Raw genomic sequence first — 16189 nt, forward strand, 5'->3', positions numbered from 1 at the left:
CAGAAATCTGGCTGGGCAAGATATTATTACCAAAGGGAAGTCCTTCATTACAGCCTTTTATGATTGCTTGTCTTTCCTCTATAGAAAGAATCCTTTGTATATATATTGTAGATCCTGTTTGAGAGTCAACTATATCTTTGAAAGCACACATTATGGAATAAGCTGAGCCCACAATGAATCACAGTGGTATTTCTTTTTCATTCAAGCAAGCAATTTAGCAGTTTATGTCACATCAAATGTTGCATGTGGCGCTATGGATTTTTACAGTGTAATTAGCAGCTATAGCGTGAACTCGGACTGCTGTATAGCCACATGTAACAGGTAAAGCATGTGCTTTTTATTTATGTTTTTCCTTCAGCGCTTCTCTGTATGGTAGTGTATGTGCGGATGCTGCTGGTGTCAGTGATGCTGAGCGCGCTACACGAGGCGAGTCTTTGTCTGCTCCGGGAAGGCTGGGCTCCAGCTGGCTCCTGCTATGTGTTTGCATGCAGAAGTCAGTGGTTCCCCCAGTACCCGGAGCAGGAGGCGAGCTGTTTGATTGATTGGGATGCACACCACCAACGCCCCCTCCTCCTCCTCACCTCCTCCTCTTGGCTGCACTTGCTTTGGGTGCACATGTGTCTCTCCAGCTCTCCATTTTTTTCTTTACACTGACCAGCTTTATCACACACGGGCGTTCATTCACATATATACACACACACACACACACACACACACAAATACACACACACACACAAACACACACACACACACACACACACAATAAATGGAGAAAAATAATTAAAAACGAAGAAATACTGCGTGCATGAATGCCCGAGTGTAGATGTTGCATGATTAAGGTTAACGTTTGATGTATATTTTGATGTATGAGCGCACATAAACATCCCAAGCGGCTCCGACATCGGGTTCATTCAGGGCAACGCATTAGCAGTCATTACAGATAACCACTTAGCCAGACCATTCTCTACACTTGGTGTTTCTCTTGCAGAGACTGTGGCATAACTCTAACGAATTCATCATTTTAGACAGAGAGAGAGAGAGAGAGAGAGAGAGAGAGAGAGAGAGAGAGAGAGAGAGAGAGAGAGACGCCTGGAATAAACATGTATTTCGAAAGATTTGATGTTTCAGGTGCTTTTCACAACGCATTCGCTCCGGACCAATAAAGTCTTAGTGGAAAGCATGGGGCTGAAAAAAGGACGAAGTAAGGGTGTGTTAAAATCACCGACAGCTTTTCAGGACTCCAGCGACGACCAGCCAGCCAGTGTCTGGTGAACGTGCGTGTGCGTGAAAGTGCGCGCACGTGTGTGTGTGTGTGCTGTGTTAGGACCCGCAGCCAACACACACTTAACATTCGTTCGCAACATGGCGTTGAAGCGCCGAGAGACACGACGGCTCTCCCCCGACTAATGCAACCTTATTGTTAGGAAAACCAGGGAGACTGTTAACCAAAGAACCCTAAACATTCTCAGAGACTCCTTTACGCACCGGCGGAGACAATAGCGGATTCCAGCATATGAATGTCGCTATAACGGTATAGCTGTTGTATAGACTCAAGCTGCTACCCCACTGGTGGAAATCAAAGGCTGTACATGGCGGTGGAGAGTACAATTTGGCTGTTCTGTCTTCTTTCGCTGTTTTGTGGTCCATCCAAGCAAGGTAAAGCGCTCACTTAAATCTTCTTCTTCTTTTTTTCTTTTTTTCTTGTATGGTGCATGTGTGAGCCAGCGGACCTCTCGTATTACTCTGAAGTGCAGTTACTCAGAACATAAGTAGACTGCGATAACAGATATGAGCTACTGGGTGAATCTGCACCTTGCACAGTTTGTGCAATATCCCCTCCGTATTCAGTGTTCACCTCATTTGGCCTCTCTAATCCCCACGATGTAGGGGTGTTTTGTTAGGGTACTTCATTGGTATCTCTCTCAGGACGCGCTGGAAAGCTTTGGCGATGGGAAGTTGCAGCACATTGCCCAAGGAGTAGCCACAGTGTTGTTGAATGTTGCCACAGGGCGGCCAGGGGCTTTGAAGCGACCGTGGGAAGTTTGGGATCCAAACCAGGGAATCGGACTCACAATAACAACATGTGTGATGGGCTTGTGCGTTCAGAAATAGAACTATGTCCTGCAGCACACCACTATTTCATGTTCTGCTGCTGGGGGGGTAACTTTTTCTGTTACGGTGCACTGATGTGCGCAAGGGACGTTATGGTTTTCCCCTCTGCATGGCTCAGAAAAGTTGAGGGAGAGGTTTTTGAAGACAGTGTAACATCATCAAAAGTATTCTACATATTTATAGATTGCCGTATGATCTATAGAAATCTAAAGATGGATGCATCATAATGAATATGATAGCTGTACAGCAAAAAGTTTATTTCCTAATAACTGCTGTGGCTGGTTGAAGAGGAAAATGCTAACAGTGGTGGCGATGAGCCGGTGAGAGACTGTCTGGTCACCGGATTTACATGACAAAAGACCAGCGCAGAACACGAGTGGCTCTTATAAAGTAAAATGCTTACCAGTGGTCAGGAAACAAAAAAGATAGAACATTTGATTTCCTTAAAACCTTTTATTCCAAAGCCCAACTTTCTGATTTTTGTCTAATGACTGTCTAACATGTCAGAACATTTCTGTATGAAATCACTGAGGCAACATTCAGCTCAAGAAGAGCATCATATCAGAATTTCATAATCTGTTTCCATCTTGTTCATCAGAGAGTTTGGATTATAAGATAAAGAAATGGACTGAAACTGAAATTCTTGCAGAGGATTGGAAATCAGTGGGTACTGTAACTCCAAGTCAGACATGAGAAAGTATGTAACTCCTGCCATGTATGTATGTGCGTGGCAGTGTGGACAGATTAAACATTTTGGGAGCAGGTTAGAGTGGCATGTGAAAGTTTTTTTTTACAATTAGTCAAATCTATAAAAATGCCAAAGACAACACAGATTGATAGGCAGAAAATTGTATTTTTGCAACAGCATAGTGATTCTGAAAGTGTTATTTGCCACAAAATAGGCATGTCTCAGCATATTGTGGATGCTGTGAAAGAGAAAAAAAGGAGAAGAGGCTGAAGCATCCCAAATTACAGAAGAACTCATATGAAAATTGTTGATAACAGGTGTTAGGGAGGAAAAACTTTGGTTCGAGTCATCATCATGAATATGTACAGAAGAGGTCAGGAGAGAGGTGTAGCAGTAAGTGTCTACAATCATCACTGTGCAAAACACAGTGGAGGCTCTGTTATGCTTTGAGGCTGCATTCAGTCTCCATGTTGGGGTATTTTGATCCACCATAAAGTTCCATCTGGAAAGTGGCACTAATACACAAGCTATTAATATCACCGTAAACTTACATGAAAACTATGCCTCTTTCTTTACTTTAGTCTCAGCTTGTGTAGTTTATCCTTTGGTGGGAGTTGCAGAAAGGTTTCCTGCTGCTGCTGTGGTATGTTATGGCCTGCAGTGATTGCTACCAACAGTGATGAGAAATAAGGCAGTTTGGTGCTTGGTGGATTGGTGTGGCAGTGAAAAGTCAAGTGTAATGGAATGCATGTATATGAGAACCATGCTTGTATCCAGGCAGACATCACTTACCTCTGAGATACTGTAGTTTCAACACATAAGCTCCATTACTCATTCTTCAATTATGTACACGATGGCCTTAAGAAGCAGGCCACTTAGAGGTGTGCCTCCTTGACTTCCATCTGATATAGCAGTAAGAGGTCAGAGGGTACAAATGCTATAGAGTTAGATTACCAAGCCTCGAAGATTCCAGAATATACAGAATAAGGAATAACTTCTGTTGAGATCTTCTTGACAAGAGAGTGAGTGCCACACTTGTGGGCAGTCACAGTGAGATGATGAAATCTTTTGCAAGTAAATACTGATTGGTGTGGAGGTTATGCATGATAAGAGTTGGGAAAAGGTTGATTTATTTGTACAGTGAGATCAGCAAAGTTTTGAGTTTGGACATTTTGGGATTAGGCAGTTCAAACATTTCAATAAAATCATACATTTGTAAGTTTTTTGCATCAATTGCATCAACAAAAACCTGACATTTAAAGATCCATTGTGATATTTAACATTTGTCATCAAATCCTACAATTGTAATTATTAGCACTGCTGATAGCAACATGCTTTAAAACAGCGGTCCCCAACCCCCCGGTACTGGTCCGTGACTCGTTTGGTACCGGGCCGCAAGAGTTGAGGTTCAGGTGCAAAATGTATGGTTTTCAGGGTTTTTATCGGTTTTCAGCGTTATTTTGTTATCGTTTTTATTGTTTACTTGGTTTTCCTGGGTCTTTTAACGTGTGTTATGAATTAATTTTCTTTTTTTCGGTACCGGTACTAGTTTTATTTTGTTGTATTTATCCGCGACACCTTAAAGGCCGGTCCATGAAAATATTGTCGGGCATAAACCGGTCCGTAGCGCAAAAAAGGTTGGGGACCGCTGCTTTAAAAGGTTTCTTATTATGTGTTATTACCAAATAATTATACTTTTTGTCATCAAGATAAGTAAACAACTCAGTCATTTTCCCCTCTGTGTGAATTTTGCTATGTTTAAGAAGTACATTACTGTATACATTACTGTTGTGGATGATGGTGTTTATGGGACCTGAGGTTGTTCCTGAATAGAGGTTAGTGTTAATTCTGGGCCATTGATAGAATGACAGAAGCTAAAGGGGTATGCTTGAGGGCAAGGGCCATGTCTGCATGTACAAATTAATTGTTTTGTACTTTCTAAAGATCAAAGGCAAATCTGTCAGCTTCACTTAACACATCAGAAGCAAATGAATGAAGCCAGATTGCCCATGTGTCTGTGTGTTCACAGTCATAGAATACTGCACAGTTATTAATAGACACAATTAAACAACATCCACAGTCCTGAAAGACTTTATGAGCAAATGAATCTGACTATTGTAATGCATTTACCCTTTTTTATAAGCACTTGATGAATATAAACACAGTGAAAAGGGCATAATGAAGCCTAGGCACTGACTAAGAATGACACTTGAGTTAATTTACCATTTTACAGGTCCTATTAAATGGAAATCTTTGCACTAGGAAGTTTTGTAATGCTTCTCCACTTTGTCATATGTAGTTAGACATCCTACATCAGTCCCCTGCACTTGTTACAGAGTAGCATAAGCCTTGATTAGGCAGGAAAGTTTTTTTTTTTTTTTTACATGTTCTCTTCTTATATCAATCACCATTATCATTTAAACTGCTTGTCCTGATTTTTATGGGTGAAAGCCAGTGTGCCTGCAGGACAGAAGTCAGCACATACCAAGCAAATGTGTAAACACAGAGGTAGACACAGTACATTCACAGTACAAACTGTATCACTGATTTGGATACATTGACCAGAAATGTTCTAAAATTTTGCTGAAGTATGCTAGAGAATTGTTTCCTAACTGCTGGACCCAAAGTAGATTGTGAGTGGCTCATGAGTTTTGGTTCAAATGAGTTCCAAGATTTAAAAAAGTTGTAGGGCTTTTATTTTGAAGCACTGTTTTGTGTATATCTAGAAGACTTAAGGCTAATCAAAACAAGGTGTATTTACATCATGTACTGTATCATACCTATTAAACTACCCAGTCAGATTAATTTAATGATTTAATTCATTTGACACAATTTATGGAGCAACTTTATCATTTGAAGTTGCATCATCTGGTGAATGTAAGCCCAACTTTTAGTCTCTTTTAGTTTAGTTTTTAGTTTCCACTCACTCAAGAAGAAAATGTTCCTCTTTGTTCACCAAACCACGTGTCTGCTGTTTGGTGCTGACAAGGTTTTTAGTGCTTTCTTGTCAAATCCAAGGATGTGCTTCAGCTGAAAACAATTCTGTGAGAGCAGTAGAAACAAAGTTAAGCAATAGAAATGTTGACTCGACAGCTAAACAATAAAGTTAAACTTGCTGTAAGGCCTGTAGATTGAAGCCTAGGGGAGCTGTAGTTTTAGCTGTTAATTCCTACTGACTGCATAGCTCCTATGACAGCTCGGCACCCTATAATGTCAATTAATACATTTAAAAAATGATTGGTTAGAGTAATTTTTTTCAACAAACAAGTTGGCCAAGCTATAGTTGTTGGGCAAACGGTCCCACATTTAACTCTATATTACTTTGGTATACAGAGAAGTTTGTGGTTAACTCAATGAATGTTAGGTGCCCCCAGGTCCTGTGGCTGAAGAACAAGCTCAAATGATCACTGGCACCATGCTTGACAGATGGTATGAGGTGTTTGTGTTGATAAACTGTGCTTGGTTTTTATCACACATAGCATTTTGATTATGGTGAAACTTTGGTCTCCACTTTGGTTTCATCTGTCTAAAGAACACATTTCCAGAAGTCTTGTAGTTTGTTCAGATGCAGCTTTTCAGACATAAGCTGTGCTTTTCTTATTTTTAGAGGCAAATATTGAAAGCAAGTCATACTTGTTCAGTGTTTTTCTAATTATACCATCATGAAAGTTAACATTTAACCTGATGAGGCTTGTATAGACTCTTTGTTTTATTTTAAAACAACCTGATTTTTTATTACAAATAAGTTCAATCAAAGAAGATAAAAGAGCCTAGGTTATTTATGACTGACTAAGAAATATGAACCCTGCGGTTACGGAACCACTGACCTAAAGTTTACAGTGAAAAGCTGCAGGCTTCTCCACTTATTAGACTTTGCCAAAACTGGCAGTAATTAATGTGTGTGGTTATTTTATAGTTACCACAGCTTTCTCATCCCTGTATTAACCTAATGTTACCTTATATAGAAAGCTACAGTAGTAATGTTGACCTTACTAGTGCTCATAAAGGAGCCCCCAAAACAACCGTGTAAGGAGTCGTGTAAGGAAAACTGTACAAATAAGCAAACATCTCTGATATGCTCTTGGCATACCTTAGAAGGCTCCAAGCCAGCCCACCAGCACTTCCTCATTGTAGATGTCTTATTTTTGGCTTAGTTCAAAAATCTCTGTAGACTACCTGAATGAGCAATCTTTAGAAGAACCTCGTATGTTGAAACAGAGGATGGATTTATTTCTCTAGGAATCATTTGAATTGTCAGTTTCACAGTTTCAAAACCCCCCAAAACAAATAACAGATTTTTTCCACCAATATGCTCAGGTTAGACAGAGTCATCTCAGCAGCTTGTTACAAAGTTAATATTTTCACGGTAGAAATTTTACTGCAAAACTCTTATTGCTTAAATGAGTTTGCGGTGCTAAGAATAGTGGTGGGAGGGATTTTTTTTTGAAGTCAACAGTTTATTTCACACACTGCAACAGGGTACTGTGGTGCAAAGTCCATTGTCTAGCTTAAATGTCATGGTGATGTAAAGTTACACAAAGGGGAGAGATTTTCAGCTTGGCACTGACTCACAGTAAGAAGTCTGTTATGAAGTTTGCAGAGTACAGATTGGGGTTTTTTTTTAGATATAAAATTCACATTATAACTCCAATCACAAAGTTCCATTTCCTGCACAGGGAAGTCATCACCGTCACAGATGTTGCATCACTGACTGTGATGAAGTTGAATGACATTTTTCATGACAGTCCGGGTATCATGAAACAACACACAAAATTCTTGCCAACTCAGATTAAAAAAAGGAGACAGTTTCATTATTTCTTTAAAAGATTATCCTGAGTTTGCTGTTAGGTTGAGCAGCTCACAAAGATTTGGCTGTCAGACACACACAAACACAGGATCTCTAGGTCTTTCTTCAGTTCTAGGTCATTTTTTATTTATCACTGCACTATTTGTCGCACTTTTGAGTTGAATCTGGAGTTTTTTTGTATCCAACTTCTATCACAACTTTAGCTGAAGTGGATGATTTAACGTACGTACTTCAAAAAAACATAAAACTTTAAGAAACCCATGATTTATTTCCTGCAAGGTTGTTTTATGATGGAGTCAATGCTGACCTGCACTTTTAGGTCTCCTAGGGATGTTCACCTATGCCTCTCCTAAACTCTAGCATCATCTTTAATGTATAGAGTGCATTCACCTCTGTTTTGTTGTAAGGACACCTTAGAGACAGTTGTTAAATCTGCAGTATAATGGCACCTACAAAATATTAAGCACTGGTTTTGGAGATGGATGCAAGCCATCTGGAGAAGGACTTTAGCAATTTGCTGCACTGTTACTGCTATGGGTGGAACAGCTTTAACATTATTATAAATGTCTGTGCATACACAATCTTGTATATACAATCTTTCTTAAAACATCACTGTTGTGCCTTCATGTAATTGCATGAAGTTGCAATTTCTGATTTAATTGTAAATTATGTAAAATAGTACTTTTAAGGACAAATGTTCTGGTTTTCTCTTTCAATATTTCTGTGAATATATGTATGCAGTTCTCTTGAGAGGTACAAATCTAAGCATGTTGGACAGCAGTGCTTGCTGAGACTACCTAATTATACATTAGCGTTAAATTAAGTATCTGCGCGTGTGTGTGTTTGCTAAAGGTACATAAAGTGCACCCGGTGTGCCTGCTTCGCTCACTTGTGTGTAAGCGTGGGTGTGTCAGCTGCGATTTGTGTGTGCATCCTGATCCCGTCCCAAGAGAGCACGTGCTAAATTAGGATGCATATTATTTAAAGATGCCCTGGGCTGGGTTTCAGCTGGGTATATTTGTGTAGTGAATATGTTGATTTTTTTTATTTGTGCTGCCCTGTGTGTGCCTATTCATGCTGCCAGAAAAGCAATCTTAAGCACAGAAATCTTTGCATGAAAGGAGAGGAAGCCTTGAGCTTGATTTTGTCTGCTATGCATTCAAATGATTTGCTCTTTTGGGTTGGGTTGTTGTTGTGAGAATGTATTTTGTTTTTGCTTTTGCTCAGTTATGAATAGCGTGACCTCTTAAAACATCTAATAACAAGACCTTGTAAACTAATGAGGTGTTAATTTCATCAAGAATACATATGTGTATTATAAAAGAACAGTTTATAGATCAAATAAAATTTGCTTTCTCTATCTTGAGCCTGCAACAGACATCAACGTGTGAGATGAAATTATATGATTTTACTTTAAGTGTCCATAGTTTCTCTGTCTTTTTCCATTTCTGGCTTACGTTACAATATGGTTAAACCTAATTTTAGATAGTAACCATTTAGGTTATAGAATATTTTCTTTCATCATCTGAAGAAGAACATACAGTATTTGTTTTATTATATTTAGTCATGTAAAAAAAATCACAACTTACAGTAAAACATATATTGTGAAGAGCTCAAAGTAATTTTCTCTTATATAAGCTTTTCCAGTGAGTTTTACCTCCATTACATATGGAAATCAAATCTAAGTAAATCAGGCTCTTTCTGATTTGTTGTCCAGCAACACTACTACCTGTTATTATAGAGACTTTACTGCAATGCTATATAGAACTGGTAATTTTATCCTGTTAGCTTACTAGGTCACTGAGGTTTACCTCATAGTGTAATTGATATACATAATGGAATATGAGCTACTCAGGTCAAAGTAAGTGACTTAAGGTGTTGTGCAAACTTGAACCTTTAGCTACACTAAATGATGACCACTAGATCGTAGTTCTACTTATCACACTGGCAAGCTTCTTTTTATTCCTGTGCTCATTTTTATGACAGTGTCAGTGGTCGCGTTGTGCTCACTTGATTAACCAACCTGCATTCACATTCCTTCCATTCCTCCCGGCTGTATGCTTGGTCACATGAGAGTGGAGGAGTTACATTAAAGGTGGCCATGTAGGTGGGAAGATGCTGGTTTATCTGTAGAGTTATAGTGATACTGAGTGCCTACCATGGTGGGAAAAGCTCCACTAGAAATTCAAAGCAGGGCTGAACTTTAGTTCCTAGATTACTCAGTAATATATTCTGCCATCACACAATAGAGAGCATACATTTAGGAATCTCTTGAACAGTCATTTGTGAATTCATACTGAGTATTCACACCCTTTAGTTCTCATTCAAATGCACTATATTATTTAAAGATCACAGCACATCTCTTCTGTGACGGAGATGTCATTACTGAGAATCCTGGTGCGAGCGTAATCCGTGACGCTTGCTCAGTGCAGTCTGTCCTTCTTCAGTGCGTGTACCAGGTAGCGCCACATAACAGTCTCATTCATCATCATGACATAGTGTGAGATACTCAACCCTGATCCTTGTGCATGAGCATTTTAATGTAACATGTGCTTCACTTGAAAAAGAAGCATCAAAGAAAGAGTTAGTTTTTTCGTGGTTGTGTTTTTTTTAACTACCTTGCAGGTGTATCATCTCCTGTCTGCATTTAGTCTGTTTTCATACCATCACCACGGATGTTACCATGAAGTCCTCTCCTGTAAGTTTACTGTCTGCTGTGTGAATAAATAGATCCCGACTTGGATCTCCCGTGTTACTCCCATGTTGGTTTTATTGCTTGCTTTGTTGACTCATGCAAGAGGGTCTGGCACTTGACATAGCCATGTGGAGGCCCCACGCTGCTGGGAGGCCCCACATGCAAGAAAGCTGCTTTGTGATTGGAGGAAGCCAGAATGGGATGAATGAGCACTGTACATAGAGCAGGAGGCATGAGGGACTGCACCGATACGCCCCCTCTCTCATTCTTTATCCTTTATTCTCTGTTCTGCTCCCATGTTCGTCTCTTTTCCCTTTCAAGCCAATTGTCGTTACACTGGTTGTGAGAATATGTGCACAGCAAACTATTTTTAAAAAGTATACATGTTAAGCTTCATAGCTCATCACTTTATAAAAATTTCAGTGCTCCTCAGTTACTGCATGAGGTGCAAAGAAGTTGACAAATAGAGAAAGAGGTGTTAACTTAGAAGTTTTGAAACCATTTAGAGTTGAAATGATTAGGTGATTAATTACTAAGCCAGATGATGGTTTTGTGATTTTTTTTAAACAAAAATCACAAAATCTCATCAGCTTTTAAGTTTCTGATTATATTTAATGTGGTTTTTTTTTAAATAAAATTGGAGAAAAGCACTAAGAAAGTCTCTATTTTGATTAGGACGTTCTGAAGGACATTGCTTGGTGTTTGTTTTTTAGCACAAACAACTAATCTTATTAACTGAATAGAAACTCATTAGTCATTACATAACATACCAACTTCCAGGTGCTGGTTTAGCTCACTTGGTTTAACAGGTGGCACATATGCAATTAAAGTAATGAAGAAACCTGGGTTTGAATTGGCCCCGAGGCCATTTAACGTGTCTTCTACTTAGATAGTTGGCTTTGAGTTAAATAATTATACAATTCAAACTGAGCAGAAATCCAGAGTTCCCTATGGAGCATCAGAATATACTTTACTGAGTTAGATTTGTGTGTCTGCTTGTCTTAATTCTTTAATTCACTGTATCTGCTTTTCAACAGTGAAGTGACCATGTATCTGTGCCCATGATTGGGTGTGAGAAGAACTTTAGTGTATCGTCTTGGGAGGAAACACAGCTGGAACAGTTAACACTTGACACGGCAGCTGTTCACATTGCTGAATGACTCGTGACCTCACTATGGGTTCAGTGAAATACTGAGCCCTCTATACGTACAATTGCTTACCTAATAAATAGTTTCAATTCGAGAAACAAGCAGATCAGCGGTCTCAACGACAATGGATTGTATACCATGATCCAGATGCAGTCTGTTCTCACAGTACAAACCTAATATAGCCAAAGCAGTTTTTTCGAATTACACTATACCAAAATAAAAACCTAAATATTTAGACAGCGCTAAAGTGCATCTGTCAGTGAGATTTTCTGTTTTTGCTATTACACAAGCATTTCTACTTGCACACTGAAACCTGAGAATGTCTGTCTCCCTGCAGGGTTTATCACTGGCTGCTTCTCCACTCAGATGATCTCTCAAGCTGCGGCTTCAAAATATTGATTTCTTCATATGCTGGATATTTTTTCGCCAGAAACAAAGCAAGTGGTGGGGGTATTGTTTGTACCTCGTATCTATTGATGGAAGTTAATTGAATTGGCAAAATAAGGTACCACTGAAACTAAACACTAGTATAAAGGAAAACCAGCTTGGTTTGAGGTTTGGGTTCAGCCATCCAGGCTTACCACACGAACACACATACTTAGTTCTACTCACTGAAGCCTGCTCAGTGTTATTGTTATTACACCAGGTTCCCAGTGCACTCAGCCTGTATTTATTATTCAGTGCACAGTAATGCCCTACAAATCATTACCATGTATTGGGTTTCCAACACAAGTACTACCCAGTTGCACATTACATATAAACATCACTAACCAATCGTATCAATTATCTACTGGTTTGGTACAAAGAAAAGTGGCTATCGTTGTTTTTTGTGCTGTGGTTGTCTGTCTTCACAAACGTGTCTTAAATCCTATTTAGCTGCTCTGTGTCACTTTACTCTCAGAGCTAAAATAACGTCTGGTGAAGAAAAGTGGGTAAAACTTCTCTCAACTTCGAGGCAGGCAACTGAAGCAACTACCAATGAGAGCCAAAGACGCCGCTGACTGACATATAAGAGTGTGGCAAGTACTTTAGAGAGTTACCTAGGCAACAGGACTCTGAGATGACAGTGACTGATCTTCAGTGAGAAAGCAGTGAGTGACTTCCTAACATGCGCCTTTATGGGCACTAATTTAGTCCTTCATTTCATTTTGAAATTGTGGGTTTCATATACTCTCATTCTTTGTATCTTATTCTTTATATGCTGGATTTTGTATTGCTTCCCATCATCACGGCTTTGACGTCATGAATTAAATAACACAGTGAAATTATATTTTGTTGACTTGGCTTGCTGTGGGTTTTTTGGTATTGTGAAACTCTGTGTGTGTGTGTGTGTGTGTGTGTGTGTGTGTGTGTGTGTGTGTGTGTGTGTGTGTGTGTGTGTGTGTGTGTGTGTGACAGAACACTGAAAGATAATAATTACAGATTATTCAGAGGTTATGTATCATTGCTAGGTTAGGTTGCAGCAGTGATGTAAGAGAGAGACATTGCAGTGAAAGGATTCTGAATCCTGAAACCTTTAAGTGATTTATAAATAAGCATTGCCCTAAAAATGTAAAGAACAAATTTTATTAGTCGTTTTCTGAGTAAAAATAAAAATGTCAAAAAAAAATTTGACCTTGCTGATCTCTTGATCTCAAAGCACATTAAAGGCAGGGATAAAACAACAACAAAATGCCAGTCTTTTAAAAGTGGAAATTAATGGAAATTAAAAATTGTAAGTGCTACAATAACATACAAGGATTTTTTTAAAAATTGTTGTTGGTTTTTGTTTTACAATTTTAGGTGGTCATTTACTAATTTAAATAATTCCAACATTTTTTTTTTTAAAGAAGACAACAGCTTTTAACCACCAATGGTTTCTTGTGAACCACATGAGCACACAAATGAACATGTCATTATTTTTCTTCTTGAAGTCCTCATAAGTGGTTATCAGAACTTTTAGTGTGGGTTTGTCTTGTACTTCTTCAACGGAGCTCCAAGTGAAAAACTCCACAAATTTATCCTTCAAACACTCCTGAAATTCAAAATATCTTTTAAATTCCTGAAATGTACTGGGGATACTTGAAGGTAGAACCAGTTTGTGAGTGTCGTAATCTCTTAAAATAAACTTTTGCTCTGTTGGGGTATTCACCACAAAAGTGTAAGTGGCATGAGAAGTACAGGCATGAGGAATTTTGCAACTTGAAATATGCTCTGCAGCACAGCACAACAACTTTAACCTTGTGTTATCTAAGAGGGGAGGCACATGGGGTGCCTCAAGGTTTCCAGCTTTCTTCCTACTAGAATGTAGACAGCCAGAGCATAAAAATCTGTAAGATCTCTTTGCTCAACGAACTGCAGATTCCATGTTTTCTGCAGCTCATAGCTCCTGAGGCTCAAGGTACAGTTTGTTTTGTAGTCTGACAAAAAGGGAGTTTGTCACAAATCAACATTAACTGTCACACTTCTGCAAAAGTCAGGCAATTTTGCTATATAACCACAATCCACTAACATTTCAACTGCATGGTTCCCAAAAAGCACACATTAATAACATGCATAGTGACAGCTGGGAATGTGGTGTTCAACAAGTTCTCCAGTCATACCGGTACTTTGAAAGTACATTTGAAGAGATTTCTGTCATTTTTGTGACTTTTAAATCATGAATGCCTTTTCTGCAACTTTTCTGGTGTTGGTTAAATTCCTTGTTAATACTAGAAAACCCCCATGCTACACGTGGGAAACAGGGAACATACAACCATAGAAAGATTATAGTGTGAGGCTACAATTCATTATGTTGTGACACACCTTGTAATGTGACATTCCACTCTGTGCTCAACTGAAATTTCAAATGAAGAAATATTTATGATTATGGAGTTTGGATAAAATATTTGTATACAGAGTTTAGATGTTGACCATCACAGTGCCATAGGCAATGTTTATACAAAGTTTCATCAAGATGGTGCACTCATCTTGGAGGAGACAGGGAATATACAAATATATATAAGACATTATTAATATTATTATTATCCTCCCACATTGCTTGACACAGAGACATCATTCTTGCACCAAACTGATTAGTTCGGGGGTGGGATGACTTACTTTTTCAGACACATGTAAATTATTTTCAAATTGTTACCAAAAAAATAAATCCCTCTCCATTCAAGTGGATGAGAGAGCTATTTGTGGACTAATTAATAAACAGAATGGCAGAAGCAGAAAAATTCTAATGGAAAAATTCTCTTTAACCTGTCGGTGAGGTGAAAATTTATACTCTATGACAATAATTTTACCCACAAATCATTGGAAAAAATTGTTTTCTTTCAGACGTGGTTTCTCTGGAAGCCAATAGATGTAAATTTTGGGATATAGAAGATTTGAGTAGGAGGAGGGCAATTTAAGTTCTCCATATACTTACGTAATAATTTGAGCAATAACTTTTGGAGAAAAGAAGAAACAATCTATTTTTTTTTCATAGCACACCTGAGCACATTTTTTTTAAATCACAGCTAAATAGAGCAGCTTTAAAGCAGGTGGATACAATAGACAGTTTGGATTTTATAAGGCATTTTGTGAGTGCCAAGCCCATTTTCGAGACAGTCGGTTACAGTGCACACACTGAATGCCATCACCATGGAAACTTTAACTGCTGCTCCCCTGACACAGGTGCAAACCAGTGACAGTTGATGATCTGATTCATTTGAATATTATCATTTGATTTGCTTGAATCTGCTCTCTCAGTCTCTTTCAGTTAGAAACCGTAGTCCAGCTCCCTCGCTGCACTATTTGTCCTGTGATATTGCTTAGCAGAGCATCATAACAACTTGCTAACACTGTCCTAAGTGTACTGCTGTGAATGACCAGCAGTAAAATATATTTTGGCTAACAAAATCATGTTTAACTGTAGGGTGTATTTCAATTATTTTCAGGTCTGCTGTTGAACAGATTTTGTGAAGAGAAACTGAAGCAATTCTTTTGATCAAAGCCACCAGACTCCACTGAAAAAAACAACAACATGTTGCTGCCTCAGTGCATTGTTTTGTTTGTGTGACTGGTGTTTTAAAACAATAATTCTAAGTCAGACTAATGTGTGAAAGAAAGTCACAGAGCCGCACATCTTCTGATGTAAAGTTTGCCCTTGTTTTCAGTTCAGTCGTGTCTGGTGCGTTTAACTGAAACACAACGGCTCTATAAAAATACCAACAAGGGTTTTCTGAGAGCAACTAACGCAATGAAAGTATTCTTAATAAATGCCACAAATTTCAGTTTCTCTCCGTCTGAGACAAATGGTTAGGCAGTGCCTGAAATGGACTTCTACACAGTTTCAGAATTAAAGTAAGCTAAGTAATTCTAGCTAAGATCAAACTACAGTTTACAGGAAAATTAAGATAAATCAACATAATTTCAAGTATTTAAGCTAAATCCTGCTGCTCCTGTCTGCCTCTTTCTCATGCACATCCATGGATGGACGTCAGCTAACATTACATTACATAACATTACAAAGACACAAAGCATGTTTTTAAGAAAGGCAAATTTTAAACCCCAAACTGCACTATACAATACAGCAGATAATGGCAGTACCAATAATCTTACCACAATAAACTGTATTTCCCAAGAAACTGCAGAGCTTAGTTGCATTTTAATCTTCTAAAACTTTTTTTTAGCAGAGCCCTTGATGCTAGTGACGATAACAGCTGGAACAGTAGGGCCTTAGTTCTGAGGATTTAACGCGCAAATGTCTATATCTTATGCTATGGACGGGA

At 38.6% G+C, this 16189-nt stretch overlaps 1 protein-coding gene across 2 annotated transcripts in view; it reads left to right on the top strand.

Moving 5' to 3' along the window:
- Positions 1-1104: 1104 nt before the first annotated feature.
- Positions 1105-16189, top strand: part of igdcc4 (immunoglobulin superfamily, DCC subclass, member 4) — a 63057-nt gene continuing 47972 nt past the window's right edge. Inside the window, exon 1 of one of the 2 annotated variants that reach the window (XM_005912874.3) lies at positions 1105-1656. In XM_005912874.3, coding sequence (XP_005912936.1) covers positions 1590-1656 — 67 coding nt within the window. In that variant the 5' untranslated portion in view covers positions 1105-1589. The remainder of the gene's footprint in view (positions 1657-16189) is intronic. The other variant, XM_042218711.1, reaches the window with a different exon arrangement.

This window comes from Haplochromis burtoni, unplaced genomic scaffold, assembly GCF_018398535.1.
Source record: "Haplochromis burtoni strain Fernald_Lab_line unplaced genomic scaffold, NCSU_Asbu1 Contig_2, whole genome shotgun sequence".
NCBI lineage: Eukaryota > Metazoa > Chordata > Actinopteri > Cichliformes > Cichlidae > Haplochromis > Haplochromis burtoni.